General features: G+C 31.3%; 1 protein-coding gene across 1 annotated transcript in view; it reads left to right on the top strand.

The window, feature by feature from the left end:
* LOC145277008 (cleavage stimulation factor subunit 3-like) overlaps window positions 1-16,887 on the top strand; it is a 220,897-nt gene that overhangs the window by 192,823 nt on the left and 11,187 nt on the right. The window contains exons 13-18 of the mRNA XM_080128604.1: window positions 1,889-2,032; window positions 3,669-3,771; window positions 4,516-4,585; window positions 7,532-7,628; window positions 10,018-10,122; window positions 14,317-14,467. Of these exons, the coding sequence (XP_079984730.1) occupies window positions 1,889-2,032; window positions 3,669-3,771; window positions 4,516-4,585; window positions 7,532-7,628; window positions 10,018-10,122; window positions 14,317-14,467 (670 nt within the window). The remainder of the gene's footprint in view (window positions 1-1,888; window positions 2,033-3,668; window positions 3,772-4,515; window positions 4,586-7,531; window positions 7,629-10,017; window positions 10,123-14,316; window positions 14,468-16,887) is intronic.

Raw genomic sequence — 16,887 nt, 5'->3', positions numbered from 1 at the left:
ATGGGCAATCAACAATTCCCCCACTAACCAACAATCACGAGGTTGTCTCCTCAGCAACCGACAAGGCTAACATGCTTGCCAGTCGGTTTGCCTCAAACTCCACACTGGACCCTTCCAACCACCCCCTACCTGACTTTCCTATGCGGACAGACGCCACACTAGACGATCTGAAAACCACCCCTGCTCAGGTGCATGCTATCATAAAAAACCTTGACACCTCAAAAGCATGTGGACCCGATCTTATCCCAGCTGTGCTATTAAAAAAGTGCTCAGCCGAAGTAGCTCCAGTTCTCTCCAAACTCTACAACAAATGCCTTAATGAAGCTTGCTTTCCGGGCTGTTGGAAAACTGCTTCTGTTGTACCAGTATTCAAGAATTCTGGCGAAAGGACAGACCCATCAAATTATCGCCCCATTAGCCTCCTCCCACTTTTTGCCAAAATATTTGAGACCATAATTAACCATGCTCTAGTCCATCATCTTACAGATGCTAAACTACTGACTGACAAACAATATGGATTTAGACAAGCCCGTTCCACAGCAGACATCCTAACTGTGATCTCTGAACGTATATACCATTCACTGGACAAAGCGGGGGAGGGCAGAGCGGTAGCTCTAGATATATCTAAGGCTTTTGACAGGGTATGGCATGAGGGTCTCCTCAGTAAAATCAGATCATACGGTATCACTGGTAGAATACTTAACATAATTAAATCCTTCTTAGATAAGAGAAAAATCCAGGTTGTCCTCGACGGTCGTACATCTAAACAATATGAAATGCGGGGGTGCCCTAGGGTTCTATCCTTGGACCTCTATTGTTCCTGATATTCATAAATGACCTCCCCGACAACATTGCCTCTGAGATGGGTATATATGCTGATGACACTACACTCTATGGCAGGCACGACAGGAAGACGAATGAACACATTTCTAAAGAAATGGCAGAAACACTAGAGGAAGACCTCCAATCTGTAGTGGAATGGGGACAAAAGTGGTTGGTCGCGTTCAACGCTGCCAAGACTAAACTAGTTTCATTCAATAATTACAAGAAACCCTCTCTACCACCCATAGCAATGGCCAACGACTCTTTATCTGAGAGTCCATCTTTCAAACTCCTTGGCCTAACGTTCACAGGAAACATGAGTTGGAACAATTACATTGAAGGCATTGCCAGGGCCGCTGCAAGAAAGGTGGGCTCTCTCTACCGTGCTAGAAAACTACTAACACCCGAAAGTATCCTGTACCTCTATAAGGCCACCATTCGCCCATGTATGGAGTATTGCTGCCACATATGGGCTGGTGCATCTGCTACTAGTCTCTCGCTCCTTGGCAAGGTTCAAAAGAGAGTCGCAAACCTGATAGGCCCTGAACTGGCATCTAAGCTTCAGCCTCTGTCCCATCGACGAAATGTTGCATCCCTCTGCCTTTTCTACAAGTATTTTAGTGGTGAATGCTCTGACGAACTGCAATCACTTGTGCCCCCACAACGTGAGCACCCTCGACAAACCTGACAGGCTGCTAAATCCCACCCCCACACAGTTGTCACCATTTTGAAAATAAGCTCAAGAAACAAGGGAAATAACTCAATAATTCAAATTTGAGAGATTTTTGTTATAATGTCTAAGAATTCCCATTGGTCACTTAAAAATGATTTTCTTTATAAAAAAATAAAACTACTGGATAAGTTTACGCAATATTTTTGCAATATTTTAAATATGAAAAAAAAAAAAATGATCCTTTCATTCCATTACATACATCATACATTTTTCTTTACTTTTGTTTTTTGATATGGGGAGAATTCTGGATAAGTCCCCAATTTTGATTTTCTTTAGATTAATATATTTGTTTTTCAACGATATTAAATAGAAGATAATTTGCTGTTTTTGCAGGCTTATATCCAGTATATGAAATTTGCCCGACGAGCGGAAGGTATTAAAGCTGCTCGACTGGTCTTCAAAATGGCTCGGGAAGATGCACGTACCGGCTTCCATGTTTATGTATCTGCTGCTCTGACTGAATATTACTGTAGCAAGGTTTGTAGCATTCACAGAAACTCTTAAAATGCTTTCTTTTCATACAAATAGATTACATCTTAATTCTAATCTTCAAATTCAATAACTTTTGAAGTAACAATTTCCAAATTCATATTTAGTTCTACTATTTATAATTACTGATAGGACGATTCCAATTTTTTCCCCAATTCCAATACAATTACTTATTTCATTCTAACGTCTTGATTCTGAATTTAAAATGCAGCTATTTAGCTATAGAGTTCTTTGAGCTTTTTTTTTTTTTTTTTTAGTTTTTTTTTATTTTATAATTTTTCAGATTAGTGTAAAAACCTGTTACTATGTGCATATATTTTCACAAATGTAAAAATACATTTGGAGACTAGGGGGTATTGATTTTAATCATTCTGGTAGTTTAAAATCAATATTTATTTTATCATTAGTACCAACAATGGAAGAATTTTGTTTTAAACAAAAAGGAATTGTTTTTAGCAGCGAAAAAAAGCACAATTTTTTACAATTTCGATACCCTAGAAAAAGTTCTGATTTCTTCCAATTACCAGGTTGGATTAGTCGTCCCAACACTAATTCCAATATTAATAATCGGATATTACTATCAAAATTGATTCTGAAAGAATTTAAATAAAGATAAACATCTCTTGATATATTATATACATACATATAAAATAGCATTTCTTTACACACACACACACACATATATATATATATATATATATATATATGTATATATATATATATTTCTTATAATATATACCAATCCTTATTTAAGAAGCTCAATGTAATTACAGAGCAATATAGTGAATAAATGACAAAAAAACTATATTCCAAAATTCATGATGTTGACCATTTTATAATTTATTCCTTTAATTTAGTTGACATTTACAATATATATATATATATATATATATATATATATATATATATATATATATATATATATAAATGTTTTAGACGAGGGAAGAGGAAAGGTAGATAATGAGAGAAATTATGGGATAAGCGGAATGAATGATATACACATTTAGAAATTTACAAATATTTATGAAAGCCTGCAATTTCCGTATTTTTTATACCTCTATTATGATATCATAATGACTCTCGCGCTCTCAATCTATCTCATTAACTTTTATCCTTGATAAGTAGTTACTAAATAAAAAGAAAATAATTTAAATAAAAACAAAAATTATTCAAAGATAATGCCTTTTTCATAAATAAAAATATGAAAAGGCAATACTACTGATACATAGCAATTCAAAATAAAAACATTATTTAATGTTTTATAAACTAAGAAATAATTTTTTTTTTTTTTGTTACATAGGCATCAACACTTATTAAGGCCAATAATAATACTTAAATAATTCAAATACTTTTTGAATAAATATAAATAGAAGTTGAGGAGATGAAATTTACATATAATTTTATGATTTTGAATGCTATATTGTGTGCACATACCAAATGTAAGTGGAGGCAGACAGTGATTTGTAAAAAGGAATTTTAAATTCAATCGTTATTTTATGGGAGAGAGTATTATTATTATTATTATTATTAGTAGTAGTAGTTTGATAATTTACTATTTTTGTTAGCCATAAACATTTAAATTTAATATTCAAACATTTGTATTAAAACTTTATTTTTTTTTCAGGAAAAAACAGTTGCATTAAAAATATTTGAATTAGGATTGAAGAAATATGGAGATATTCCTGATTATGTTCTTGCGTATGTTGACTTTATGTCGCATTTAAATGGTTCGTATTTTTTTTATTTATTTGCTGTAAAAATCATTACTCATTCTTAACATGTATCGTTTGTGTTTCTTTTCCATTTAAATTTTATATCTCTTTACTTATTTATATCCCTTATTATTTATACTTATATTTATTTTCAATAATTTAAATTTTATATCTATTATTTATACTTATGTTTATTTTCAATAATTTAAATTTTATATCTGTTTACTTATTTATGCCTCTTTTTGTATATCTTATTTTATTCAAGAATATTGGAATTTTTAATAAAAAATAATTTTGTTTAAATATACAAACACAGTTACCTACACTCTTAAAGAATATTTGTTTCAAATTCTTTTTCTATCAATGTATGTTGTGCACTGCAACCTTATTTATAAAGGTTAACCTCCATTTTTTACACAGATGGTCATCTATCAGGTTTGATGTCACTTGGTTAATCTAACAAGAACCTGTGTATCAACATGAATATGTATTTATCACTTATTAATTAGAAAATAATCTAATGGTGTAGTAATAGATATAGTTTTTTTTTTTTTAAATATTTCTTAGAAATTTCTAAAATTTTTAACTTGTTTTGTAGTTTATTTTTACATGTGAGATTATAGAATTTAAAAAAAAAATTATTTTTGATACAAAGTAGGAAAAAAGTACAATTGACCTAAAAAAGAAAACAAAATATTAACATAATATATATTTGATCTTATCCAATCATAAAGCATAACATTTTTTTATTTATTGCAGAGGATAACAATACACGGGTTCTTTATGAAAGAGTTTTATCATCTGGGCAAATTCCAGCTGAAAAATCACGGTAAAAATTTTTAACTTATATATGACAATTACAACTAAAAAAGCTGAATAAGAAAGAAGAAAATATTTCATTATAAAATACTAAAATTTTTCCTTCAATTTTGTTTGCCTACTAATTATAAAATAATGATGCATTGTTCATTGAATTACTTGCAAAATCTCTTTAAATCAAAGAAAACGCTGATCATATTTTACGCTTAGGTTCATGAACAAAACACTGAAACATCAAAACAATGTTTTGGTTTTAATTCAGAGAAAAACAATTTGGATTGTTCAAACTATTCTCATCCTATATGTTATTCTCATAACGTTTCGGCCAATATGACCTTCTTCAGGTGCATCTTGTTGAACTCTAGAATCTGTATGGAATTTTGAAATGAATCCTCTATTAAATTCACAGGGGTAGATCCTTCCCATTTCATCAGCCATAATCAGGTAGAAGTGTTAATTCTTAATTATATTTTTGGGTGTCATCTTTAGTGAGGATTAAACTATCAACCTCTAGAAAAGAGTTTCCCAAACTTCAGGACGGCATGGACCCCCTGAACAGGGCAAAGGTTTTTCACGGACCACTAACAAGATAATTTCTAAAATAAATATAAAAGACATTAATTTCAAATTTTAATACTAACTAATGATAATTTTTACAACCATTTTTTGTTTTTTCTTAATCAACCTCACTCATGGAGTCCCAGTGCTCCATGGAGCCCGCTTTGGGAAACCCTGCTCTAGAAGACTGTCAATTAGAACTGATTATTACTTAACATATTATCCACCATGTGTCAAAACAGAGACAAACATTGCATGTAAAATAAAAATAAAAAAAAGTGCACAAACCCTACTTGTTTGTTACCAAAGACAAAATCCATTCAGGTTCTAAGAGTTTGAGTATCCATGTACTCACTCCAAACATTGGACAACTTAATCCGTTTTCTATGTTTATGAAATCATGAGACAACTTTATCTGGCTTTCAGCCTCACCTCAACATAACTTTGATAATAATGCAATGAATGATTATTTTTTAAATACTTTTTATCAAATATTTATTGAAATGTAAAATGTTGTACCAAAAAAATAACATTTTAAAATTCCTATTTAAAAAATGATTTGATTACAAAATTAAATCCACCAGAATGCACTTGGTTACTTTTAATGCATCTAAACCCAAGCTTCTATCTTTACGTCATCAATTAAAATGGATAGCTCTCGTCTTGCAAAGGCGCCATGTTTTGACAAGCTTCTGGGATTGGCTTTTATTCCTGATCTGAAATGGAACACGTACATCAAATCTGTTGCCAAGGTCGCTGGAAAAATGGTGATATCTCACTGTTGATGCAATTCTCTATTTATATAAAAGTCAAGTACATCCAAGGATGGAGTACTGCTGCGATATCTGGGCAGGAACTGCTAAAAGCAGCCTATCCCGCCTTGACAGAGTACAAAATAGATATCATAGCCTAGTGGGGGATACCCTTTTCTCTTCCCTGCAACCTCTCTCCCACAGAAGGGACATTGCGAGCCTGTCGTTGTTTTATCATTATTTCCATGGGAAGTACTCGTCTAAGCTTCAATCTCTGGTTCCCCTTCGCCAATCTTTCACGATAAACACCCGTCTAGCTGAAACCACTGTCAGTGATTTTTCCCCACTCTTTATCTGTGCCTAAATCAAAACAGATTCCATGAACAAAGCTTCTTTCTTAAAATTGCACGCCTGTGGAACTCTCTTCCGTTTGCCTGTTTCCCACCTGACTACAACTTGGATGTCTTCAAGTCCAACATAAACAAGTTTCTGATGAACCACCCTCTTAAGTAAGACACTATATCAGATCTCCATTACTAACAATTACTACGATATTATCCCATCGATTACTGTACATGCAATAACCCTTATCCCCAAGTGGCCTCTGGGCCTTGATAAGTGGTGACTTCCTTGTATATATATATATAAAAAAAAGGTTCCTTAAATGCTCTCTTCCCCTTCACTCATACACCAGATAAACAGCAAGTAATCAGTTCCCCACCCCTTCCCTATATTCGTATAAATCTTTACTTACAAACAAGCGAAAACCCGATACTGTAATAATTAAATGTAATGTTTTAATTCTTAAAAAAAATATAAATGGCTAAAACAAAATGGCATGGTTAAAAAGAAAAATGAACTCGAATATATTTATGACATTCAAAGATATCTGATTAATTTTATTGAAATATGTATTATTTTAAAATAACATGTCTTTCTTCATTGAATTATCTTTCTAAAACTATTTTTTTTACAAGAAATTAAGAGAAAAGACAAAAATCAGCAAAAATAAAATAAAAGAACTCCCTGCTTGTTTGGCTTTTTGGTTTGGAGCAAAATAAAGTATCTGTTCTTGGTCAGTGAAGGATAAATACTTTTAAACTGAAGCAATTTTTATATTTGTTCCAATCCTGACTGCCCCTTTTGAAAGAAGCTGGATTTTCTTCACATTAAAAACTGATCTTTTGTCTAACTTGACTCAGGTGGCAAATTGATAAGGACTACACTGAATTTTCCTTCATATCAAAAAATAACTTTGTTTCTAGATATGTCCTCCTGAGGAGGCAAGTAAATAAGAATAACTTTTATTTAATTACAGGAGCGAAGTGTATTATTTTTTGTTCCTATACTTTAGTTTTTCTGTCCTTGGTCAGTAAAGGAGAGATCCTTCTAAACTGAAGTAATTATTATTTTTATCCCAATCCAGAGTGGCTTTTTTTGGGAAGCTGAATTTTTCCCACATTAAAAACCCATCTGTGGAGCGTAGTAACGCCCTACTAATGCCTGGTAGATACAACTGTTAAATAATAATGTTTTTGTCTGTTGGTGTGATTGTGAAAAAATGCCAGTCATTAATGCAAACCATTTCATTAGATTATACATTTGTTTAAAAAAAAATTTTTTTTATGATTATTTTTTATTCACAGTGAAATTTGGAGTCGCTTTTTATCATTTGAATCTGAAGTCGGTGATTTAGCCAGTATTCTCAAGGTAGAAAAAAGAAGAGCCACTGCTACTAATCAGGTAATTTATTAGTCAATTTATTAATAATGTTGTACTTATTGAATTTCAAATTATCATATCAAATTCAATTAATTCAATTTTGAAGTCATTAGTTTTATGGTTAAATGTGATAGATTGCATCTTGCCAGAATTCCCCTATTTAACAAAAAAAAAAAAAAGAAAAAGAAATCTGTATGATGTGTTCTTAGAGCTTCACTCAGAAATCTGCACAAATGTGAGTAGGGAAGTCCATTAGTAAAGATGTGCCACCCAGCTCTCTCTCATCAAATGAAAACTTATGGGGGAAATTTTTCAAGTGATACCGAACTGTGTAGAGGCTAATGTTCCTATATTCTTTGAGTAGCAACTGGAAGTATTAATCGCTGATTAGTTGGCAGGTTAACACAATGCACGCATCAGAGGCAAATGGAAGGAGAATGCAAATCTGAAGAAAATATATTTCATATATTTTTTTGTTCTGTTTTAGTCGATGGCTCTGTTTAGTCTTGAAAGACAAAGGATACCCCTGTAGGGGCAGCTATGCGTGTAATTGTGAGGCAAGAGTTGCGCAATCTCCAACCACACCTCTTCTGAATCGGCACTGCTTGAGATGACTGGAAACAATGTTGAGATAAGCTTTTTATTATTTTTGTAAAATCAACAAAGAAAGGAAAAAGATGAAAAAAAAACAGTAAAAACGATCAGTGAAAGTCATTTAAAGTTCTTGATTGCTGGACAAAAACATAGAGATGAAAAGTTCTTATGGCTGTGAAAATCCAAGTCACCACGTGCGCTGATGGGTGCCAATTTTAAAGTCACTTGAAGTTTAAGCTGAAGATTTCAAAAGAAAATAATCCTCCAACAAGTCCTTCCAAACAATTGATGAAAGCACCGAAATTAAACAAAGAATAAAGAAATCTTGACCACCATTTGTCTTTCCAACGGTAGGTCCATGTGAATAATGTCCTCAGAGGATCGATTTGAAAATACATAATGGCATAGTACCATTGGTTACTCTTCTTTCTCTTTCTTTTCTTCTTTCTCTTTCTTTTTTTCTTTTCTTTTTCTTTACTTCCTCAGTGAACAGAATGGTCCACAATTCATGAATTATGACCTTGTGCCATTCTTGAGTTTGTCAAATCCACGACTCTCAAATAATGGCCATATGCCTTCCTGAAATGTTTCAAATTTACAATTCTCAAATAATGGCCCTGTCTCTTCTTGGGATATGTTGAATCCATGACTCTAGTAATGGCCTTGCATCTTTTAATATATCGAATGCACGACTTTCAAGTAATGGGCTTTGTATTTTGCTCTCATGGGAAGACACATGAATAGTGACAAATATGCACTCGATCTTTGTTCTTTTCTGCAAAGATAATTTCTGATCTTGATGAGGCTTTTGGCAAAGTCATTGTTTTAATCTGATTTCCATAGAGTAGCATTATGTTTCAGTTTGCCTTTTTTTTTTTTTTTTTTTTTTTTTTTTTTTTAAACAAGTGGTCTGCTGGGAAGAAAAAGACTTGTTAACTGCTTGGAAGATAGTCTCAAACTGATTTAATTTTAACAATCACTATTCATACATGGCCCTTCCAAGCCTGTGCTTGCCCACGCACAAAACGAAAGAGTTAATTTGATTGGACAGTAGTCTGTTACCAGGCTATGGTTCTAAAAATATATCGGATTCATGTGACACAAGTCTATACTGCAGTGGTGACATCTGATCAACAGGTAATCTGGCATCATTCAAAATAGGAATGTCACATGTATCTGTGACAAAACGAAACTATCAGATTCCAAAAATCACATAAATTGATTAAGTAGTTTTATTTCTTAATAAAAAAATTAAATTTTATCAGTACCTGAGAAGTGACTGTCTTGCTCAGCCATTTTAAAAAGTATCTCAAGAAATAAAATGATTTTCTTTATAAAAATAAAACTACTTGATCAATTTACTAGATTTTAGGAATATGATATTTTCGTTTCATCATAGGAAAATACATTATACAGATCTTTTTATTTATTTATTTTTTAATAAATGGTGAATTCTCGACATGAATTGATAGGTGTTGAATTTTTCTAAATCCTCAGTGATTCATAGCACAGATTTGTTTGTTCAGAATTATTTTTAATGTTTATTTTATTTAAAGTTATATTCTAATGAAGAATATTTTTTCTTTTGAAGCTTTTTTATTTATTTTTTTAAACATTTGAAAAAAATTATTCCATTCATTAATGATATAAAAATGTTTAATTTTTTTAATTTTTAATTAAAATAAAAAAAATTAAACTTTCAGTAGTCTTGAAAATTTTTTAGAAGTCTGCTTTATTTTTGTAAATATTGATTTCTTCTTTGAAGTGCAATTCTATTGAGAATTTTTTTGTTTCAAATCCTTTTTTTTTTCTTCAGCTTCAGGAATTTGAAGGTAAAGAAACTGCATTGTTAATCGACCGATACAAGTACATGGACCTTTATCCTTGTTCTCAAATGGAATTGAAAGCTTTAGGTTACAGAGTAAGTATTTTTCATTATCCTTTTTAATAAATCTTTACTTATTTGTGCCTTATTACGTTATCTATCTCTTTGACTGTGAGGAGGGTATATATGTTATTCACCTCCTTGAGGCCAAGATGATGATGTCAAGATTCTACCTTTCCTCGCTGACTAATAGCTGGTAAAATCATAGAAGATGAAAATGGATACAATTAAAATGTTAACCATATTTTATTTACTCCATATATGTATAGTAACGTATTATGTGATAATTTAGCACCACTGTAATTTCCTTCTCAGAAGCATAAAAAATGACAAACAACAAAGCTTAGAACAAGACTGTTTTTAAGAGACAAACGCTTAATAAAATTTACAGTTTATTATAACATTTTTTATTTTTTAATTATAAACATTTCTCTATGTATGATTCTTTTAAAGAGTTTTTTTACTAAATATATTACAACTAAAAATTATGTGCAATCAATGTACGACTAATTGCCATTGCTACTGATTCAAACAACTTTGACATAGGCAATCGATTGGGTCCGTCAGTGTAAAATATTGTAAAACAATCTTGTAATAAACAATAAAACGAATTTACTCAGAAGTTTCGAGAGGTTATTTTTTTTGGCAAATATTTTTTTTAAGTCCATCCTTAAAAAGATATTTACTAAAGAAAACGTCTGATTTTTATAAAAATATTCCCTCTTACACAGGTGATCTATTGAGTCTAATAGTGCAAAAAATGTTATAAAACAAACAATAAAACGAATTTAGTTACAGTCACGATTATTTTTGGCAAATTTTTAAAAACTGAAATTTCTTTTTTTTAACCCAGTGTGCCACTTTAAAAAATTTTTTTTAATCTTTCTAAAAGAAAAATAATAAACAAGTTTATTTCTTTATCCCTATATATATAAAATGAACTCAATTTTTCCCCTCTCATTTTGACCTTAATAGGATTAAAAATCAAGACATTTCATGCAAATGTAATATGCACAAACTGCAGCACAATATCTGAGGTGTGTTATAGGCCTATTACCTCTCCACTTCCTCGATAATCGTAGATTTCTTTTTTTTTTTCTGGTGAGAGTTCACTGCCAAAATCGGTTAAAATCAATGAAAGTAGTAAAACTTTTCTCTCTAATACATTCCTTCTTACCCCACCACCACTTACACCGTTGCAGGATCGTTCACAAGGGACAGTTACGAAGAAACACCGATTTGGGTTTTCTTTACTTCGTAGTTGCTTAAAAAAACTTGAATGAAATCTTAACGTTCCTTTTCATTCTATGCTTTCTACTGGGTGAAACACACCATGGACTTAACCGATTCGAAAGGTTATTTATGCCTTTTTTTTTTTGCGTTATTTCGTTTTGTAGTTGATTAAAAAAAACTGGAATAGAGAGGGTTATTTATGCCTTTTTTTTTTTCTTTTTTTTTTTCACTTTTCCCTGTTTTTTGTTTTGGTTTCTCCGAACACATTCATCATTTATTTCCTTGATTTTTGCTTTTTGTTTTTCCGATTTCTTTATTAAAGAAGTTTTACGTTTGTTCACTGTTTTTTTTTTTTTTTTTTTTGGTTTTGCCGATTTTTGAACAAAGTTTAACATCGTTTTTTTTTTTAAATATTTAACCAGGTTTATTACTTTGCTTATTCTTTACTTTACCCCGCCCCCTTACACACACACATACAAACAACCGGGCAATGTCGGGTACTGCCGCTAGTTATTGAAATAAAAAACAAAACGAATTTAGTCACAGTCACAACTTTCAGCCGAGAGGTTTTTTTTGTAAATTAAATTTTACAAGTGATCTTTTTCTTTAAAATTTGAACTTTGTAACACAATAAGAAGGTAACACTAGAAAATTTTTTTAAAAAGTAGAAGAAATACTTACCATTATTATCGACTTGTTTTTTTTAAATTAAATTTGGAACTGTCAAAGTTGCTTTGATTAATGACTGAGAATTTTTTTTTTTTCAATACAGTGTGCCGAATAATTTTCTCAGTCTTTTAGTATTTAATTCGATGTACATAAAATTGTGTTTAATTTGTAGTTATGCGTAATTAGTAAAATCAAGACACGACTAATCTAAAAAAATAAATTTGTTTATTTTTTTGTTTACAAAGATTTTTGATGAAGAAAACAAAAACAAGTGACACAGAGAATTGGAAAAAAATAATTGTTTCAGTTTTTAAGAAAGTCATTATGTAAATAAATATTTATGTATCTATTTACTATCTGCCTTAAGAGAGAATATTCTAAAAAAATAATTTATTTTTTGTAAATACTTTTATATGAATCCAAAAATATATTTGCCAAGAATATAACCTCTCGACTAAAACTTGTGAGTAAATTCATTTTATTGTTTATTTTAATAATAACATGGCAGATTTTTACAATATTTTATCCTGATAAACTCAGCAGTTTGTTCATGTCGAAATTACTTTAATAGCAAATCAGCAGCAGGAGCAAATAATCATACATTATTTAGTTGTACATTTTTAGTAAACCCCATTATGTACAACTAAATGTCTGATTCGGCTCCTGCGGATTCAAGCAACTTTACACATTGTTTCTGTGTGACAAACAGCAGGAGCAGTCAGGTGTACATTGATCTGGCATAATTTTGTTCATACATTTTTAGTAAAACCCTTTTGAAGAGTATAAATGATTGTTAAAAATGTGTATACATATTATTTTTATTAATTACTTAATGTTGAAATTGGTAGAATGTTATATTAGTTGTCTTTTTTTTCCCCCATTTTTCAGGAACTGTATCTATCTTGCATTGCATGCTGGGAGTTTTACATAAACTTCATTTTCTCCATACAGATGCTAAAAGAACATGACATTTTATTAAAAAAAAAAAACGCATAATCACACACATAAAGATCTGTTAGTATTAGAGAAAGTCACAATATCTTAGATCAAACGGCTATGCCATCAAATTTCATAATTGGTGCACTCATTTTTAGACATCTGCCTATGTCTAAACATGTCTCTCCCTCACTCACTGTCATTCAGTATCATGCGCACACATTTTTGGATATTTTCAATTTTACTCTCTGATTTCCAAGGCATAAACTAAAAATTGGAACTGAAAACATGGAATCACTACCAGACTGAAGACAAGACATAGTATTAAGCAAAGTCAAAAATGACCAGTCATATCCCACGTACACATACTTATCCATTCATAGCCTTAAGCTCCTGAAGAGGCATAAGTCATCCACAACTTTCTAGATGCTTTTGTAGCTAGGAGTTCTTTTTTCGAGGTCGGGGTGCCCCATCCCCAACCTTCTCAGAAGGTACACACAGCACCTAGCCTTCCCAAATGATCACCCATCTGATACTGGCCAGGCTCAATGTTGCTTAACTTCCGTGATCTGGTGAGAATCGGTGTGTCAACATGATTGCACCATACACACACACTTATACAAGTTGAATATATTCTAATAGATTGTGAAAAATATATGGATTTCTGCAAGAAATCACATAGCAAATATCATCATGCTGTTAAATAACAGACTACCTGAAAAAAATCCTTTCAGTTTCTAGAAAAGAAACAAATGACTTTCTAGAACTTATCAAATGATAATTTTTTTTTAAATGCATTGTATGCCATAAAATGATTGGTAGGATGGAAATAAAGCAAAAAATTCCAAACCCAATCTCGGACGGAACCTGCTGAATCTGCGAGGAAAGTGTCCAACCCAATCCTAATCCACCTGATTTACATTAAGTAATATTTAACTCTGTAACATAACTCTGACATTCAAATGCATGCAAAATAATGTCACCGGTAAGGACAAATAAAGACTTAAAAAGGAGATCATGTTAGAGACGGAAATAACATTCGAGATCACGTTAAAGGTGTGGGTGATGTCACAGTCATAACAGTGAGGAAATAAATGTAGTAAAAAAAAAAAAAGAGTTGAAGTCCTTTCCTATTCTTTGTCTCTTGCGACTGAGACCCCAATGTGTTTTTCCCCCTTTTCAATGTTACAACTCCTAAATAATACATGTACTCTTGTGTCCCAAGATTCTGCACATGCGTATACACACACTTTCTTCAAATGGTTTATCTAAAACAAGGCAAAAGTTTTAGATCTTTTTTTTTTTTTATGTGATGTAGAAAATAAATTGTATGTTTTCTTTTGTTTTCTTTTCTTTTTTTTTAATTTAAAAAATTTTTGTTATTTTCATCAGAGTTATGTACCTCAGAATGCAGTACAATTACCGTCCGTTGGGGAATGTGCACCACGCAGTTGGAATGATGAAGATGATAATCGAAAACGTCCAGAATATCCCAAACCAGATTTAGAACAAATGTTGCCTTACAAACCAAGACTTTTACCACGTAAGTTAACAAATCAAGATCTTTACCATGTAAATTAACAAACCAAGACTTTTACCATGTAAATTAACTAAACCTAAAAGGAAAAACTGTTTATAATCATACAATGTTTCTCATGTGAATTCTTATTCTTCAAGCATTTATTTAATGAAACTTGTTTAGTTACAGATGGTCCAAATAACCTACCTATCTTTTCCCTCATACCTGATGATATCCTTTATCTCTAAAAAGCCACCATTCACTCATGCATGGAATATTGTTGCTTTCATATAGGCTGGTGCATCAACCACTAGTCCTTTTCTATTAGGCAGGGCCCAAAAAAGTCTCCACTCTAATGGGTCCCGCACTGTCAACCAAGCTCCAACCCCTGTCCCATCGTCACAGTGTTGCATCCATGTGCTTTTTTACAAGTACTTTAATAGAATGTGTTCCGATGAACTAGTACCAATTGTGTACTCTTGATGTAAATACTCCAGACTAACCCGACAAGCAGTAAAATCACACATCTTAATTGTAGAGGTGCTCCGATGTTAAAGAGCCTTTTACTTTGAAATTTTCTGCCTTCAAACTGTTAGAATTCCCTCCTTGTTTTCCTGTTTCCTCAATTGTGCTAACATCCAGAGGTTTAAATGTTATTTGAACAGACATCTTGCTCCCTATTTAAAGTGTCCCCCTAGGCATGGTTCCTAATTCATAGTATCAGTGGCAAATGTTCCTTGTTTGTTATTATGAAAAAAAAAAAATAGAATTTAGGATTTTTTTCTGTTGTACATGTTTAGAAATTTTATCTATTTTGAAGTTATCATTTAAATCTTATTTTCTCTGTAGTAAAGTAGTTAAACCTAATGAATTCAGTTTATTTTTATAATCGAGATCTTGTATTAGTTTAATCACTTTTTTGATTTTAATATTAAATTTCAAGTTCTATGCTCAGGATTTAGTACATTATTTTATATAGACTTATTAAAAAAGGTCCTTAAATATCCTTACAGTAGCAGGTGTTTCTATTGTTTCGTTGTTCAATGATTTAAGTTACTTATGCTATGAAAAAGTGATCTGAGCTAAGGTCACTCTGCAAAACTTGACAAAATATCTTTGAAGATTTAAGCAAAGTTGAATTATATAATAAAATATATTTATCTCCATACAACTTATAAATTTACATCATTTCAAAATATACAGGACCATAAAAATTATATTTGAAATTTTTACTTACAAATACCATGTATATCATATTCTCTCTCTCTCTTTATATATATATTACAATTAATTTGTGAAAATTAAATGTTTTTAACTCTTCTTAAAGTATTTTAAACATGTTTTATTAATTCTTTGTTTATATATATATATATATATATAATATAAAGCTGAATGTCTGTGTGTGTATGTCTGGTCACGAATAGGCTCCTATATGGTTGACTATTTTAAAAAACTGATTACATATAATGATAGAAGATGTATCGAGACACAGGAATGGGTATGTTTGATCTGGCAGAATGGTGATTCATTAAAATTGTGGGGTCTGCGTTCGCGCCTGGTCCACAAAGTATGGAAATAAAAAATTTAAAAATTAAAAAACGTTTACAAGTGTTTTTGATATAGATGTACATAAGAATACTTTGATAAGTATGTTTTAACTAAAATAGGGATGATATAATAAAATTGTGGGGTCTGTGTTCGCGCCTGGCCTCCATAGAATAGAAATAGGCACAAACTTTAATAAAGACTTTTCATATCTATCTGCGTAAGTATACTTTGATAATTATGTTTCAGTTTGAAAAAATATGGTATGATAAAATTATGGGATGTTCGTTCATGCCTGACCTCCATAGAATGGAAATATGTCACAAAGTTTAACAAGGTTTTTTAATATAGATCCACAGAATATTGTGATAAGTGTTTCAGTGTGAACAGGTATGGTATAATAAATTATGGGGTTTATCTATTTTTACTTTCATCATATTTTGCCTTGGTTTTGATACCCCTAAATTCGAAGCTATCTCTTTACAACCATTCCTTTTCATAACCTATCATACTTTCATAAATCAGAGTCCATTTTCTGTAGGCTGTTTTTGAACCCAGTCAATGACGGGTACTTTTGCTAGTATATATATATATATATATATATATTAGTGCTTAAAAATTTTATCATTCATTCAATACGAAGATTATATCATTCGGGATGCAGGCTACATATGCTCTTTATACCTAGGTATTTCAAAGCCTAATGCTTCTTATCAGCAGAGGAGAGGAGGTACTATTAGAAATATGATATCTAGCGATAAGTACATTAAGAACAAAATAATAGATTATCTAAAGTAGAGGGGAAACAGCATAAATGTAGAGAGAGAGGAAAAGTGATTGAGGTTGTATAAGACAAATGTTTGTTTTATCCCGATAAGATTTCTTTTTAAAGAAGTTTT

The sequence above is a fragment of the Euprymna scolopes genome, chromosome 5 (genome assembly GCF_053919585.1).
Source record: "Euprymna scolopes isolate OS-2025 chromosome 5, ASM5391958v1, whole genome shotgun sequence".
In the NCBI taxonomy this organism is placed as follows: domain Eukaryota; kingdom Metazoa; phylum Mollusca; class Cephalopoda; order Sepiida; family Sepiolidae; genus Euprymna; species Euprymna scolopes.
This window is presented reverse-complemented; position numbering and strand designations above follow the sequence as displayed.